The sequence below is a fragment of the Falco biarmicus genome, chromosome 6 (assembly GCF_023638135.1).
Source record: "Falco biarmicus isolate bFalBia1 chromosome 6, bFalBia1.pri, whole genome shotgun sequence".
Classification (NCBI taxonomy): Eukaryota; Metazoa; Chordata; class Aves; order Falconiformes; family Falconidae; genus Falco; species Falco biarmicus.
The window spans coordinates 29,277,414-29,291,913 of record NC_079293.1 but is presented as its reverse complement, the minus strand read 5'-3'; the positions used below and the strand labels follow the sequence as shown (position 1 = coordinate 29,291,913).

Genomic DNA, 14,500 nt, shown 5'->3' with positions numbered 1-14,500 from the left:
TGAGCTTTGTGGCTAAGCGCAGCCGTAGTTAGTCATATCTGTAGCTGGAGGTATGTGGGGTTATTCAGTGGGCTGTACTAGAATTCAGATCTTGTCTTTTCACGGGCAAGAAAGCTACTTTTGGAAAGCCCCGACAGGACTCTCACTCCACCAGCCAGGACAGGACAGGCTGCGTTACCTTGTGAGCATGTTGTGAACCGGTGCAATTAGACACCGACTGTGTAATTCAGCACTTCTACAGGGTGTGTGAATGGAGATGTGTTCCCTCCTGCCCTGTGGGTAAAAGCTGCTTACCGGCTTACACACACTGCAATAAATCCACCGTGCTTTCCCTGCCTGCCTTTGGGCCGCTGCTGCATTACACAGCAAACAACTCGCTTGTGTCCGCCCCGGTACTGTTGAATTACAAGTTTAACAAGATTTATTCTCCCTGTCTACCTTGTCTAAAGCTATTGCCTGTAATCCGGCTGCTGAGAGGATCATGGTTTATGTACTGGAAAAGCACAGGCTCTGCGCTTTCACGGGGCTTGCCCAGGACTTGAGCATACACCCACCTTACGAAAGTGAAAGAAATCACTCTCTCGGCGGGGGGGGTGGGATGTGTAAAACTATTTACTGCTACCTTCTGATTTGTACCGTGTCTCTTGCAGCTTGAATGAGAACTCATGATCCAGCTTTCCAAGTCAACAAAACTACTTTACCTTAAGCTTGTGAATTGCCCAGCTTGATTTCTTTTCCTCTGTCTCTTTTCCCCCCACAGGTTTCCAAGATGATTTATTTGAAATATGTCAAGTAACCTGTAAAGAACTTTATTTAAATGCATTTTCAGAGTTTTATGGCGTAAAAAACCCAACTTTAAAGTGCTGATCCTCAAACCGAAAATGAAGTGTCCTCATTTCGCTGCAGCATCGCTCAGGAGTATGAAAGATGTCAGTAGCAGAGAGGGCTTGGACTCTGCACAAATCTTTCTTTATCAAGATGAAGCTTTAGTTAAAAAAATGAGATGAGAAGTGTGGTTTTTTCCTTTTAAGATGCTGCGGCTCTTTAGCATTTTACAGGTGGATAATTTACAGGCTTGACATTTCAAACATCAAGGTGCAAGCTGCCCGTTAATGACCTGTAATGAATATTTCATTTTCTCTCCATATATGGAAACAGAATAAAAAATTAAAGGTAATAAAAATTAACTGTAAGCATGCCATTAATCCGTCATGAAGAATAGCATTTATTAATACGGCCTGGAAAAGGTACCACATGCCACCTGCCACCATTTAGACCGCTTCATCTATGTTACACAGCTTTAGAAAAATCAGTATCAGGATGTTTACAGTTACTGTCTCAACTAACACAGAAGCATTTATGCATTTTATTGGAGCAGTAAAAAAGCTCATCTTTGAACTTGCTCTCAGTAATGTGAGATACATTAAATGGTATGTCCACAGACATAGCTCTTCCCACCCCTTCCTGCTGTAAATGAGAGTTTACAAAGCAGCGATGTTTTCTGATGGTGAAGGTCCCCGTCTGCTGAGTGTACACTGGTGGAAACATCCGCTTTTGCAGATCCCACTCTTGCGTGAGTCCATTTATTTAGCATGTCGCAAGGAAAACCTGCCTCGACTGTGGGCAGTGCAGTCTTCCCGTAGTAGTCAGGAGTGTCAGGATCAAGGGTGCCTTGGTTTTAACATGCTGATCAACAGTAATACTGTAAAAACTCTTTTGAAAGGCCTATCTTTTCATTTTGGAGAACACAGTGGGTAATGAAGGCAAGCTATGTGATTACTTCGGTAACTTCTGGTTGGAATAGCATTACTTTCAAAAGCAAAATCCCCCGTTAATAGTTCTCAGCAATATCCTTTTCCTTTTTTTCGTATACCTATTACAAATAGATCAGAATCTCCAAAGTAAAAATGTAAACGTCTGACAGCACGCTTAGCACAAGACAGGCTAAAAACTAACAAAGCACAGAGCAGTATCGTCAAAACCTGACACCACTGGAGATGAGTTTGTGATGCGTCAAGGTGCACGTGTAAACGGGTCATGGTCTGTGTGGCTTGTGTCTGCGGGCTCTGGGTATCGGTTCAGGAACTTCTGCTTGAACACAATTTTTAACTGTTGGTCAAAGTGTCATTAATTCCTAGACATTCTAGTCACTGCTGTTCCTAAACCAGTATGTTCAGTGAATAAAGAGCTCAGGCTGAAAAAGAATTCATAGCTGATTTTTTGCTCTTACCCTAATAAAACCTGGGTATATTGAAGAAAGCGACCATGGGTACCCTGTTATCAGCTGTATAAACTGTACTATTTAAGTGTTGCATGTAAGCGCTACGATCCCAGCTGGAATTTGTGACTTCGTCAAACACATTTAGAACCTTATTTTGGATTGGACCTTGATTCAGATTTTCTTCATCCTAAAAATAGTTATGTTGAACTTAATTAACAACAGATAGTTAATTGAGTTGCTTGCAAGAAGACAACAAACATCTGCTGTTTTTCAAACTTGCAGCAGACGCAGAGAGATGAGTTGATATGTTGGTGCAAAACTGCTCTTGTATAATCGGAAAAAATTGCTTATATGTAACCAGAAAGTACTGAAGTGATACAAGAATATATAAACATCTAAATATGAAATACCTTGTTCGCTTAGTAAAAAACATCCAGAGAAAATGTGATAGCAGTGAAATCTGTCTTAAATTACCAATAAAAATATGCTGCTTAAATTAAGTATCTTATCAGAATTGTTTCTAAGAGAAAATAAGCATGACTGTACTAAGCACGCTTAGGGATAAATACTAGGCTTAAGAAAGAGAGAGCTTCCTCAACCTTTTTTCTGTTGTTTAAACATAATTGTATCAGGGTTTTTTGATAACTGTGGTGCGTGCTGATGGATGTCTTCTAATCAGTCTTTTTAGTCTTCCTGTAGTGCAGGACTGTGGCTGTGACCCAAATATTGAGAATGAGCATGGTTATGAAACGGATGAGAACTAAAAGGGAAAAAAAATCATGTAAGCATAAAGGAAACAAGAAAAATCCTGCTGTAATTTTCAGAACATATGTTTTGTAAACCTTCATTGCTGTACGAATAGGCTGGTTGCCACTCGGCAACTCTTTTCAGTCAATTAGTTTAAATTACCATGTTCAGGAACCCAGAAGTTCTCAGTAATATAGCAGAGAAGAGCATTTACCACTTACAAGTGATATCTGAAAATAATACGCTACAGTAGCTTTAATTCTTTTGTGAAAAAACCCCAGCAGAATAGTACAAGCCTCATATATATTTGTATTTACACCAAAAATTAAACTGGGAGTCGCAGGTCACATGTCTTTATTAGTTGCATGTGGTGTTTATAAAAACAGGATTATTCTCTACCGCCATCTGTTACGTTTAGACTTCAGGGAGACAGGAAATACTTGTATCTGTCAGACCTTAATGAGAGGAAATCTGACAACTGAGAAAAAAACAGTTTTTCAGTATCCTGATTAACTTTCAGATGTTTTTAAAACCAAAGTAAGCATAGTATCTCTGCCTTGAGACCACAATTTGAGGTGTATCTGATACGCACTCGGTAAGTGGAATATTCACAGAAATGTACACAATGTACATGTGTATGAAACTAAGATGAATGTGCTGAAGTGTTCAGTGTTAGAAGTTAGCTGGAAACATTTTCCGTTAGAGCAGCACAGTATCAGTGTTTGCTGCCATCTCTCCCATGTTCCGAAGTGTATTGTGTATGTGTTAAGAAGCAGCTTTAACCCGAGCCAGCTTTACTTGGAAAAGCCAGCTTTTTACTTTGATGGTGTTCCTCTCCCTTCCTTTCTCCCCTCAATATACCTCTCTTGCTTCTCATCAGTGTAAGTGTGTAGCTGTGGGTGAACTGACTCAGTAACTGACCCGGATTAAATTTCTGCACGTGCATTAAGCCAGTTTTGTGGTGATGCAGTTAACTGCATGGCCCCACAAACCCTTAACTCTGGCAAAGAGAAAGCAGCGAGCACAAGGATGGAAATAAGCAACTGAAACAGGGACTTCCTTTGCCAGTGAAAGAGCCACTTGAACCACATGTAAAACCAGAGCCTTGTGCTGCAGAGGGCTGCTTAAAGGAAAAAAAATATCCATTTAAATCATGTTTCTGGTGAAATATCAGTTTTGACTAGAACAAGGAGCCACCGAATAAAGTGTGATCCTGTTACTGTTCTTAAATCCACCGAGTACTGATTTCGAACCATTTATTGAAAAATCTGCTTCACTCCTTAGCTTTTTCAGTTTTGTCAGGATAGTAAGAAGCTGTTAAATAAATTTGCTTTATAGTGAAATCAGCTGCAAATCATATACCTGAAGCCAGTTTTTTGTGAGTTTCATACCAGCCTACCATTTAATTTTCAACCTGTCATAAACAGTCTGAATGTTGTGCCTAAAACTATTCATATACTAGCTGAACTCTGAATAGTTTTCTAGAACTTCTTCATGCACAAACCCCACAATAAGGAAACACTTACTATTTGAAAAGCTATCACTCAATTATTACAGATTTTTAAAAGTTGTATTTTACTATTATTTATTTATTTAAATATTAAGGATTTTTAATGCTTTATCTGGCTATTTTCATAATTAAGTTAATTTTGTAGTGCTTTTTGCCTTTTGAAAAAAATAATGGGTTTTGGACCACTTGGCACTATCTGATAAAGCATAAGCATATTTTTCTCCCGGTGTTTGACTGATTTGTAATCCTGTGCTACTTTTTTAGCAGTATCTCCTTCCCTCACTGTGCTAACTCACCGGACAAACTCATGGTTTGTTCTTCTGTGACCAGATCACTGCTTTTACAAAACAGCTAAAAACTACCATGGCAGCTGTTTTGTTGGAGAGGCGGGCGATTCCGTACTTTACTCACCTGCGAGATCATTTGTAGTCATTACAGTTGTAACTATTCTTGCTGTAAATTGAATGAATTCTGATTAGCGGACTAGATATGACAAGTTTATACCTTCAAAAATGATGAACTATCTATTTTTCAACAGAGGATACGCTCGCATGGAAGTATACATTGTATAGACATTCCCACCTTTAGTGCATTCACTCTTCACTATTTTCGCATCAGAGATCAAGCTCTCGAACCTGAGTGACACTGTATTAAGGGTCTTTTTTAATGAGAAAATCAGTGATGTAATTAGAAATTTTAGGTATCTATCACACTAGATTGGATGGGGTCAGAGTTCACTGCTTCTTTTTCTGTTCAGCACCCTCCTTCAATAGTTGATACTGAGTTACACCCACAATTAAGTTACACCCACAATTAAGTTAGCGTGACTTAACCATTGTCAATGTTCACATGCATGCTTTTAGGCTTCTGCAAATATGAGGAAATTGCAATGCTTCCCACAACAAATCTAAACATTAATTATTTCACATTTGCAGCAGAATAAAACCATTTACAAAGTTTATTGGCATTGTTCAGCAAACTTACCACAACTTCTAATGACTTAAAAACATTTGTTTCACTGGGAAATAGAGCCAGCACTGCTATGTTTTAGAGGAAGACTATTTTAAACAAGCTTTGTGAATATGACTTCGGACAAAGAGCTGTAGAAGAACTGCTCATGCAGACCACTAGGTAATTAATCCATGAACTGCACAAAACACTGTTCTTGGTACGCTCCTAAATCCTCCTCCATTGAGAAATGCATTTACGTATAGTCATAGAGTTAAAGGTATTTAGCATTAAGTGTGTATTTATTTGTAGGTGACTTTTCAGAATTAGCGTTGTCTGGTTGTCTAACTCAAAACTGAGCACCTTTTCATGCTACGTCACTAGTAATTTTATTAAATCCTAGAACACTGAAATCTGCTCGTTTTAAAGACACTCTTTCAGTTATTTCAACTGTATTAGGTTCCCTTGACCATATCTGCATGTCTTCTAAGTCAAAGTGCCGTTGGTGCCAATAATAAAACTTGGTTTCAGGAGGCAGTGGTATCTGAAACTCAGAAGTTGGAACTAAGGGAAGCTACATTGGGCAAGATTTTTACCTACTGTCATAAAGACCTACTGAAAGAGGAGATACGGCTTTAAAAAAGGAAAACTCCACCATTCACACCAAGTTGCCCATAGCTTACTTGCACAGGTATATGCAGACATACTCCAGGTCAAGGCGCTCACTTGTCCAGAATCTTTTGTCTGCCAGAGACACAACAGCTGTGCCAGCTTACTGGCCGCACTGATGAATGTGCACAAATTCTGAAAAGCAGGTAAAAAAAGAGAACAAACCTCTGCCTCTGCCATTTTATTATCTGAGTGCTTAGCTTATGGCTGTTAGTATGTAACTTACTAAGAACCAGGACTAGCTTTCTATTTTTTTAATTCTAAATGAGATACTTTTTCAGTATTTGGCAACCAAAGCATTCTTACTAAGGAACCGTGAAGCAAAAAATTGAAGCTGCCAGAAGGAAGGGACTGATTCCTGAGGTACTGCTCCGAAAGAAGCGACAACAGCATGACAACTGCTAGTGCTGTTGGCAAATGCTTCATAGAGGCAAATACAGCAAGAAGCAAAGAACTGGAAAAGCCTCTCGACCTGCTACATAAAACTGTTTAAGAAAGTTAGCTAAAAAGAGGCTGATCTAGTCTAAACAGCAAGGTTGATTCAGACCATCTGTTACCATTATGTCTGGCAAAGTAAACCATAAAAGAATGCAAAAACTGACAAGAATGTGTGGAAAATTAGTCCAATTGGTGGGAAAAAACAATGAAGGGAATGGACTATTCACTCTACCATCCTCTTAAGGGGGATTTTGCAAAGGCAGTGGGTAGAGGGGACCTCCGCACGGTCTTTGTGCCACGCACAGATTTCCCTTGCAAGTAAATTGGTGTTGGGTCTCAGAAGCTTTCCTCCTCATTTTTATCATCTTTTGCATTAGCAACTCCAGTTCATCTCAATTACATTTTATCTTTCTCTCTTCTGATAAAAAGGACAAAGACCATCTTTAACCTATGTAGGGCATTATCAGATGATATTTTTCTTGCAAAATTTCAGGACTAAAGGGGAAAAAGATCTTGTGAAATACTCAACATTCCCTGTTTCAACTGCTTTGACTGCTGCTCTGTTCTTTTCTTCATGTTAAACGTTTATTAATTAGGATTATGACATTATGACTAGAGGGGAAATATTTTTGCAACATCTTCATATTTTCGCAACATCTTAAACCTTTGGCAGTTTTAATTAAGGCAGCACAATTGACAACTTTACCTCAGAACATACTTCTTTCTCCCCCCATAGAGTCTCTATTGCCAGTCCTATGTTTTCCAGCTACTCACAGAAGTGAGAACCAGCTGTATTTGAAAACTGGTTGGTTGTTCTGAAAGCTAACCTAAAAGATTAACCCTTTAAAGGACAAATATAAAGAGAGATTTTACTGATAAAGATTTCCAGAAAAAAAGTCATTTCATATGAGGACCTAATTTCAAATAATCATGCAGCACTTACCATGGCCAGATCTATTATCCACTTCCGCAGTATTAGCATGTACCAGCCCCCCCCAAATCTTACATTATGTTAAGTTTCATAGCACTGAAAAGTCTAGGATACCAGAGCTCTCAAAACTCCTGGGGAATTCGATTTTTTTAAACATCTGGAAGTAATCTTATTGAAACTTTATAACAGACTATACAATCTAGATAAAGCATATTAAGAACTGGTTGAAACACTTAAGTATTCCTATTTTCCACAGTCTTTGGTGAGGTAGTGCCTGGAGTTTCTGAAGACCTGCCCCAAAGCATAAGACTCGAGATTTAAGCCCAAGTCCTATTAAAAAAGCCCCACAAACACTGCTGTACCATCTGCATGGGTAGGAATCAAAGAAAAAAGATTCACCATTTCCACCCTGCATCTCTAGCAAATATGTAATTAAGAATTGGTCTTACTCCATATCATTTGTGGGCCTTCTAAAGGACAGCTACATGTAAAGCTTGCTTCTTTTAGAGATTTTACTGTGGTCCCAGAATTCAGCATGTGAATGTGGGATGCATGTTGAGGGGTGGCTGAAAATGATTTACAATAGTAGCACAAACAAATGATGACATAGCTGCTATGCAAAGAACTACCAAACAAGCTACATAAACCAAAATTCCCAGATTTCAAAGGATACATGACTGCATAGAACAAAGCTCGTTTCATGTTTCCGCTGAAACGCAGAATAAACAAAAGGAGAATGACATCTGAAATAAACACAAGATTGCTTGTCACAGAATGGAGAGAAGGGGCCCAAATGCAATCTTTGGCGGTTCCACTGGGCACCATGTCTACAGACACTAATTTCTTAGAGGTTTTATCTCTCAGATTTGATTGATTTCCAAAACACTGCAAGCTCAAAAATGAAGCTTTTCTTAGAGTCTGGAGTGTTTATAATGTTTCTTTCCCATGTGGAGTAACTGGATAAAGGATGAGCTTACACTGCAATTGTGTGTGTGTATTAATTTCTCTCTTAATCAGATCCACCTGAGCAGCATTTTCATAAAATCTATAAAAATTCAATTATATTTTAGATGTTCATTCCCTCTTCCCCCCCAGCTCCAACTAGAATTGCTCAATGGATTCACATCACTGCAGTGGAGTACTGTACCCACATGCAGAGCCTTGGAGTGCTGAATGAGCCCTGTTCCATTTCCAAAACACAGCTTAAAAAATTACCTTGTGCAATGATGATGGGATATTCCAGGTATGTCTGCAGAGGGTAACCATAATAGATCTGGTACCTCAGAAACACAAGGAAGCTGAACAGAAAGACACAAAACAGCATGACTGCACAAAGGGACGGGACAGCTCCTTCACAACTTCTTTTTTACTGTTTTGGTTGTGCCAAAAGGCTCCAGATAGGTGCAGCCCCTGCTGTCAAATTGGTCAAACAAGTATGAAGACAAAGTGCAAGCCTGATGTTCTGCAGTATGTTTCTGTTACCTTCAAATAGAGTAAGATGTAGAGAGCTGCCCACACCATTTGTCAAGGTCTTTGTGTCACAGTGTGTAAGGCATAATTTTATTAATTACAACTGATGAGAATAAAATAAAGGCTTCCAGATGTAGAAGATAGCTTCTCTTTGCAATTGCCTTGGCATCTCTGGGGTAACTGGTTTATTAATGTCTGTAGTTCAATCTATACCTTAAGCAAGTTTTACAGGAGTAGAAAACACCTTCCAAGCTGTCTAGAATACATACTGGTACAAGATTGCCCAGTGTAGCTGTACTGGTCAGACTGACAGCCTGCTCTTAAGTGCACCAAACAATGGCAGTTCTCCTTCCTGGTATTCCATGATCTAGTACCTAAAAGGAATTGAACTTTTATCATATTTACTTTCTTCAACCTTCGTGCAAGTCCATGGGGTTACACAGAAACCTCAAGGCTGCAGAGAAGATAGAAAGGGCTCTTAGGATATAGTTTTCTGTAAGGAAAAGTTGATGGCATATATGCATCAGCATATAAAAATGGCATAAGGAACTGCCTGCCTTGCAGGAAACTGGTTTTTACAGTATTCAGAATTTAAATATCTGAACTTCCTAGAAGTCTTAATTCTTTTAGGGTCAAATTAGATTCCTTGCCATCAGCACCATGCTTCTGTGTCACTCCTCTGCCAGGTCACTGCATGCTGACTCTGCAGCACCATCTCAGTTTATACCAGTGGCCCCAAAGCTCCCTGCAGCTGGACTCAAAGTCTTTACAGGTTGCAGGATAAACAGCTTACAAAATAAACAACCAGTCCAAATAAATGTTTCAAAAAAGCCTTGTTGCAACCCTTTCAAAATAGTTTTGCCCAGAGCAGGTGCAGAACCTGCAGTGCTGTGGGTACCGTGGTTATCACACAGGTGCTCGAAGAGCCATTTATGGCTTCTCCATGCTCATCTGAAGCACTACTTAGAAAGCCTCTTTAATGCACATCAATGCACACGAATGATTTGAAAATGCTACCACCACTTTTTGGCTAGGGCTGTGGCGTAAGTTATCTCTGCTGGAACTAGAATTCAGCTGGCTTACTCTGAGGTGTATTAAGGGCAAACAGCAACAACAGGGGTTCAGCACCACGGAGAAACAGCCACAGCAGAGCCCATGGGGATCCTGCACAGCTCCCTGCAGAAAGCCATCTGCACGCCTGAGCCTCCACAGCCAGACCAGGGGCAGCACCTCTGCCCCTCGCTGAAGACGAAGCACAGGAGCATTCAGAAATGACATGCCATTTTTGTGCGGTGATTTTTCTAACTAAAAAGCCCTTTTTTAGCTTGGTGCAGAGAACTAGCAGCCATCTATCCAGCTGGATGTTCTGGCCACCTCCATCCCTCAGTCTGGTAAATGCACGGCTCTTCAAGGTATTTTCTCTCACGTACTTGTACCCACATTTGAATGTACGTGCATGCAGTCTATTTTTCATTCCATACAATCGTCTTTAAGCAAGATTCAATAAGCCTAGCCCATATAAGTTTACTACAGACGGACAAATCCTTGGGGTTTGACATGGTTTATGATTTTCTTAAAGACTGATGATGTTTCATTTGGGTGAAGAAGCCTGTCTGACCTGTACAATTACCTGCACAACAGGGCACACGGACCATTTCATAACCCTTTAATAAACATACGGCTTAAACCCGACAGTCGGTGTTGTCTCCAGCTACATGGGTGGCCTGGGCTGGTTCTGGGCAAGTTAAAAAAGCCGAGTTTCCCTTAACACTTTAGAAGAGGAGGTTCCCGCCGCCGCCCGGTGAGGGCAAGGGCGACCGGCGGGAGGGGGTGACCACCATGCATCGGAGCGCGGGTTTATAACCGAAGGGAGCAACAAGCTGCGCGCTGCTCCCTGCAAGCAGCCGCTCGACACGTTCTCCCGCCCTACCGGAGCCGTCTGGGAAGGAACGGAACTATTACCCGCCGCAGCGACGCCTCCCAGCGCCCTCCCCGGCCGCCGCTGAGGGAAGCCCCGCTGAGGCGAGGCGGCCCCGCCCCGCCCCGCCCCGCCCCGCCCCGCCCCGCCCCGCCCCGCCCCGCCCCGCCCCGCCCGCCGTGGGCCCCCTGCCTGCGCGCGCAGCCACCGCGCCCCGGCGGGGGGCGCCATGTTGTGCTGCCCCCACCCCGTCCTTTGTCTGCGCGTGTCCCCCCCGCCGCCGCCTTACCCGGCCAGCTCCAGCAGCAGGCTGCCCGCGCTGACCCCCCGCGCCGACCGGGCCGCCAGCACCGCCGCCAGCTGCGGCACCTTGATCACCGCGCACACCGCCCAGGTGCTCCAGTGGGCCAGGTCCAGCAGCGTCGGCGCCATCGCGCCGCGCCGTGCAGCCCCGGCGGCCCGCGATGGGGCACCGGCGGTGCGGCGTGGCGGGGTGTGGCGGGGAGCTCGGCCCGGCCCCGCTGGCACGGCGGCAGCCGTCGCGGAGCGCTCACGGCGCCCGCGCTGCCCGGGGCGTGGGGCGTGGAGGCGGCTCCGCCCGCGGGGAGAGGAGAGCTGGGCCCGGCCGCGGGGCGCTGCTGGGCCGCTTCCTCGGGAGTGGGGCGCTGCCTGGCACCCGCCCGGGCGGTGTGTGTGGGGGCGGTCGCCCCCCGGTGCCGGCGCTGCCGCACGCCGCGGCGGCCGGGGGAGCGGGGCGGGGGAGCCGGGCCCGCCGGGTGGCCGTCCTGCCGCCGGCTGGGGCCTGCCCGCCGCTGGCGCTCCTCGGCGTCAGGGCTGGGAAACGCTAAGCGCCCAGCCGCGAGCGTCGGGCCTGCAGTGACGCGTGGCTGCAAACACAGCCCAGAAACCCGCCGTGGTCAGGTGCTGTGCTGGCGTGGGGGGTTGGCCGTGGGTTGTGTGCGCTCGGAGGGGCATAGGCCGGCTCCTGGCTTGGAACTGTCGGCTGGATTTCGGGTTTCTCCCCCGAAGTGGAGTCTGCAGTGCTTTGGCTGGCGTGGTTCTTGGGTTCTACTCCGGATCGCCACGAATTCCTGCGGTAGGGATGGCCTAGCTTTGCCAGCAGCACTTTGGGTTGCGCAGAAAGGAGGTTCAGCAACATTTAAACGTGTCTGAGTGCTCCCCTGGAACGTACACCTACCCGCGGCACACAGTTACACACAAAAACAGTAAACCGTGGTTTTTAATGCTTTTGTACTTACTGGCTTGTCAGAACTAAGTAAGAGCAATTACGCAAAGAATATACCTTTGTACCGATCACGTGCATGCGGAACCCTGGCTCTCACATGCCTGTGTATGGTCAGGACTACTCAAGAGAGGCAAAGACACAGCATTAATTCGGATTTTTACCTACAGCGTAGTTGCTTTAACACAAGGGGTTATTTACAGGCATAAAATCTCTTCTTCGTTGTAATGGGAGTTGTATTTCTATATGACTAAAACTCCTTAACACGGTTTAGTTCCAGCTCATTTGCATTTCTCACAAATTGTTTTCTGTGGTTTTGATAATACGATTTGACAAATAAGTTTATTGCATTCATTCCATGTACCTTTAAGTTGTGTTTTAAAACAGTGTTACTAACGCTTAATTTGTAAACCGTGTTGCCCTATGTGTAATTCCGTCATTAAAAGAAAAAAAAAGCAGGTATGTAGGAGTACATAAAATCCCCAACCTCTGATTGAAATGAATGCCCCTTCCAAATACAGAATTTTAATTTAAAAACTGTTTCAAATTAATCAAGCTTTTCAAAGACAATAAATTCTAAAAGAAGCAAAGAAAATTTGAAGTTACCTTAAAATACTAACTGTTCCAAGATTTTCGTGATAAACTGAGTTCTCAGCCTTGTGGGAGTATCCTGTATTTGAAAGAGAGTTGAGTAATCCATCACACAAGATGAAGTTATCACATTTAAAATTATGTCTGAAGTGTAGATGTGTCTGCCATTTCAGATAATCTGAGAGTAATAGAGAAAGAGGTAAGGTAGAAGTTGTGTATCTGTATTAGTGTGGATGCTAACCCAATAAAATGCTGTAAAAATACCAATAACGTGCACTGCCTTGTGTCGTACTAGAGTGATTAAGAAGCTGAATGGACCTCAAACTGTTAGGCAGATTCATGAGCTATTTTTATTCAACTGCATCTATATTTAAAAATGACATGAAACATTCACCTTCAGTCAACATTTCAGCTTTTTAAAAAATATATCCTGCCTTGAATTGCAAGCAGTCAGTGAAGCAAAATGGTTTACTGTTCTTCCCCTGTCCTGTCGGGGTAGTGATGCTGTTCTGTGTCTGTTTGCTAGGCACTTTTGCTTCAGTAGCACCTTAGGAATGGAACAGACAATCGGAGTGGCTGGACAAAAAAAAAATAATCTAGGAAGAGCACAAGAAATTCTTCCTACTCTGTTTAAATTACTTAGTTGTATATCAGATTTCAGACTTACACTTGGTAAGTTGCAGCAGAATACTTTACAGTTCAGTGAATAAATTCATTACATTCGGATGTACTGTGCAACTTGCCTGTTTCACAGCAGATGGGCAGTGGTTTGATGCTGCTGCACCTTAAATAGGAATGCAAATGATGATTCCTGTTGAAAAAAATAGAGAAGGAAAATAATCTTTCTGTAGTGACCAAAGACAAAAAGCCAAAGCAGAATTTTTTTCCCCGCTAATGATGTTGGCTTGCCATAGTTGAGGTTTTAAGCAAAATAATGCCTTGAATTTTGTGGTGTTGCAAGGAATGCAGAGTGCTCCCTTGCTCATTATTTCTACAACCTACCATGCTAACAGAATAGTTCATTTTATGGCTAACTGGCATTTTAAGCTCTAGGTTAAAATAAAGGAAGTTCCACAACTGAAGAACCTGTGGGGATGGAGGCAACCCGTGGGAGATGTGTGGAGGAAGGCTGCTGTGGACAGAGTTGGCCAGGGAGAGCAGGCTGCAGGAAGCTTGCTTGCCTGCCCTGGGGAGTGTGAACACATCGTGTATGCACACACAGCCTGGGAAAGAAACCAGAGAAACTGGACGTATCATCACAGGTGCAGAGCTGTGACCTCTTTGGGACCGCAGGGGCAGGGTGGCGTAGCTCATGATGAGTGCTGTGGTGGAAGTATACAAGCTTTTCTGGAAAAGCAGGTAAGGAAAGGAGTGGAAGTTGTGTTTTACACAAACAAGTGTCTCTGCCTGGAGCTTTCCTCTGCTTTGGAGCAAGCTGCAAGCCAACTGAGATCTGAGGGGTCGGGATCGGTGGGGAGACCAGCTTGGGGAATGTTGTGGGGATACCTGCTGTAAATTGCCTGATCAGGAAGAGGAAGCCTTAAACCACTAGGAGAAAGCTCATGATTGTAGGCCCAGTCTTCTTTGGGAATGTAAAATTGCTCTGACATCTGGAGGAGCCACCCCGTTGGGGTAAAAGTCTAGTTTTGGTGGGGCATCAAGAACATTTTTTTGACCCAGACGCTGGATCTGTTACTCAGAAATGAGGAGGAACTAGTAGGCAGCGTACAGGTCAAGGGCAGCTTTGGCAGCAGTGACTCCAGCACCTTGGAATTAAGATCCCAAGAAAAGCAAGTAGCAGAATAAAGATTCTG

General features: G+C 43.3%; 1 protein-coding gene across 1 annotated transcript; it reads right to left on the bottom strand.

The window, feature by feature from the left end:
- Positions 1 to 1,205: 1,205 nt before the first annotated feature.
- On the bottom strand, positions 1,206 to 12,979 carry SLC66A3 (solute carrier family 66 member 3). Its single transcript, XM_056343965.1, has 7 exons — positions 11,142 to 12,979; positions 8,680 to 8,762; positions 8,138 to 8,207; positions 7,477 to 7,534; positions 6,110 to 6,230; positions 4,890 to 4,931; positions 1,206 to 2,981 (listed from the first exon to the last, which is right to left on the bottom strand). Exons 1-7 carry the CDS (start codon positions 11,282 to 11,284, stop codon positions 2,893 to 2,895), a joined length of 606 nt encoding a protein of 201 aa, XP_056199940.1. The 5' UTR covers positions 11,285 to 12,979; the 3' UTR covers positions 1,206 to 2,892.
- Positions 12,980 to 14,500: the final 1,521 nt, after the last annotated feature.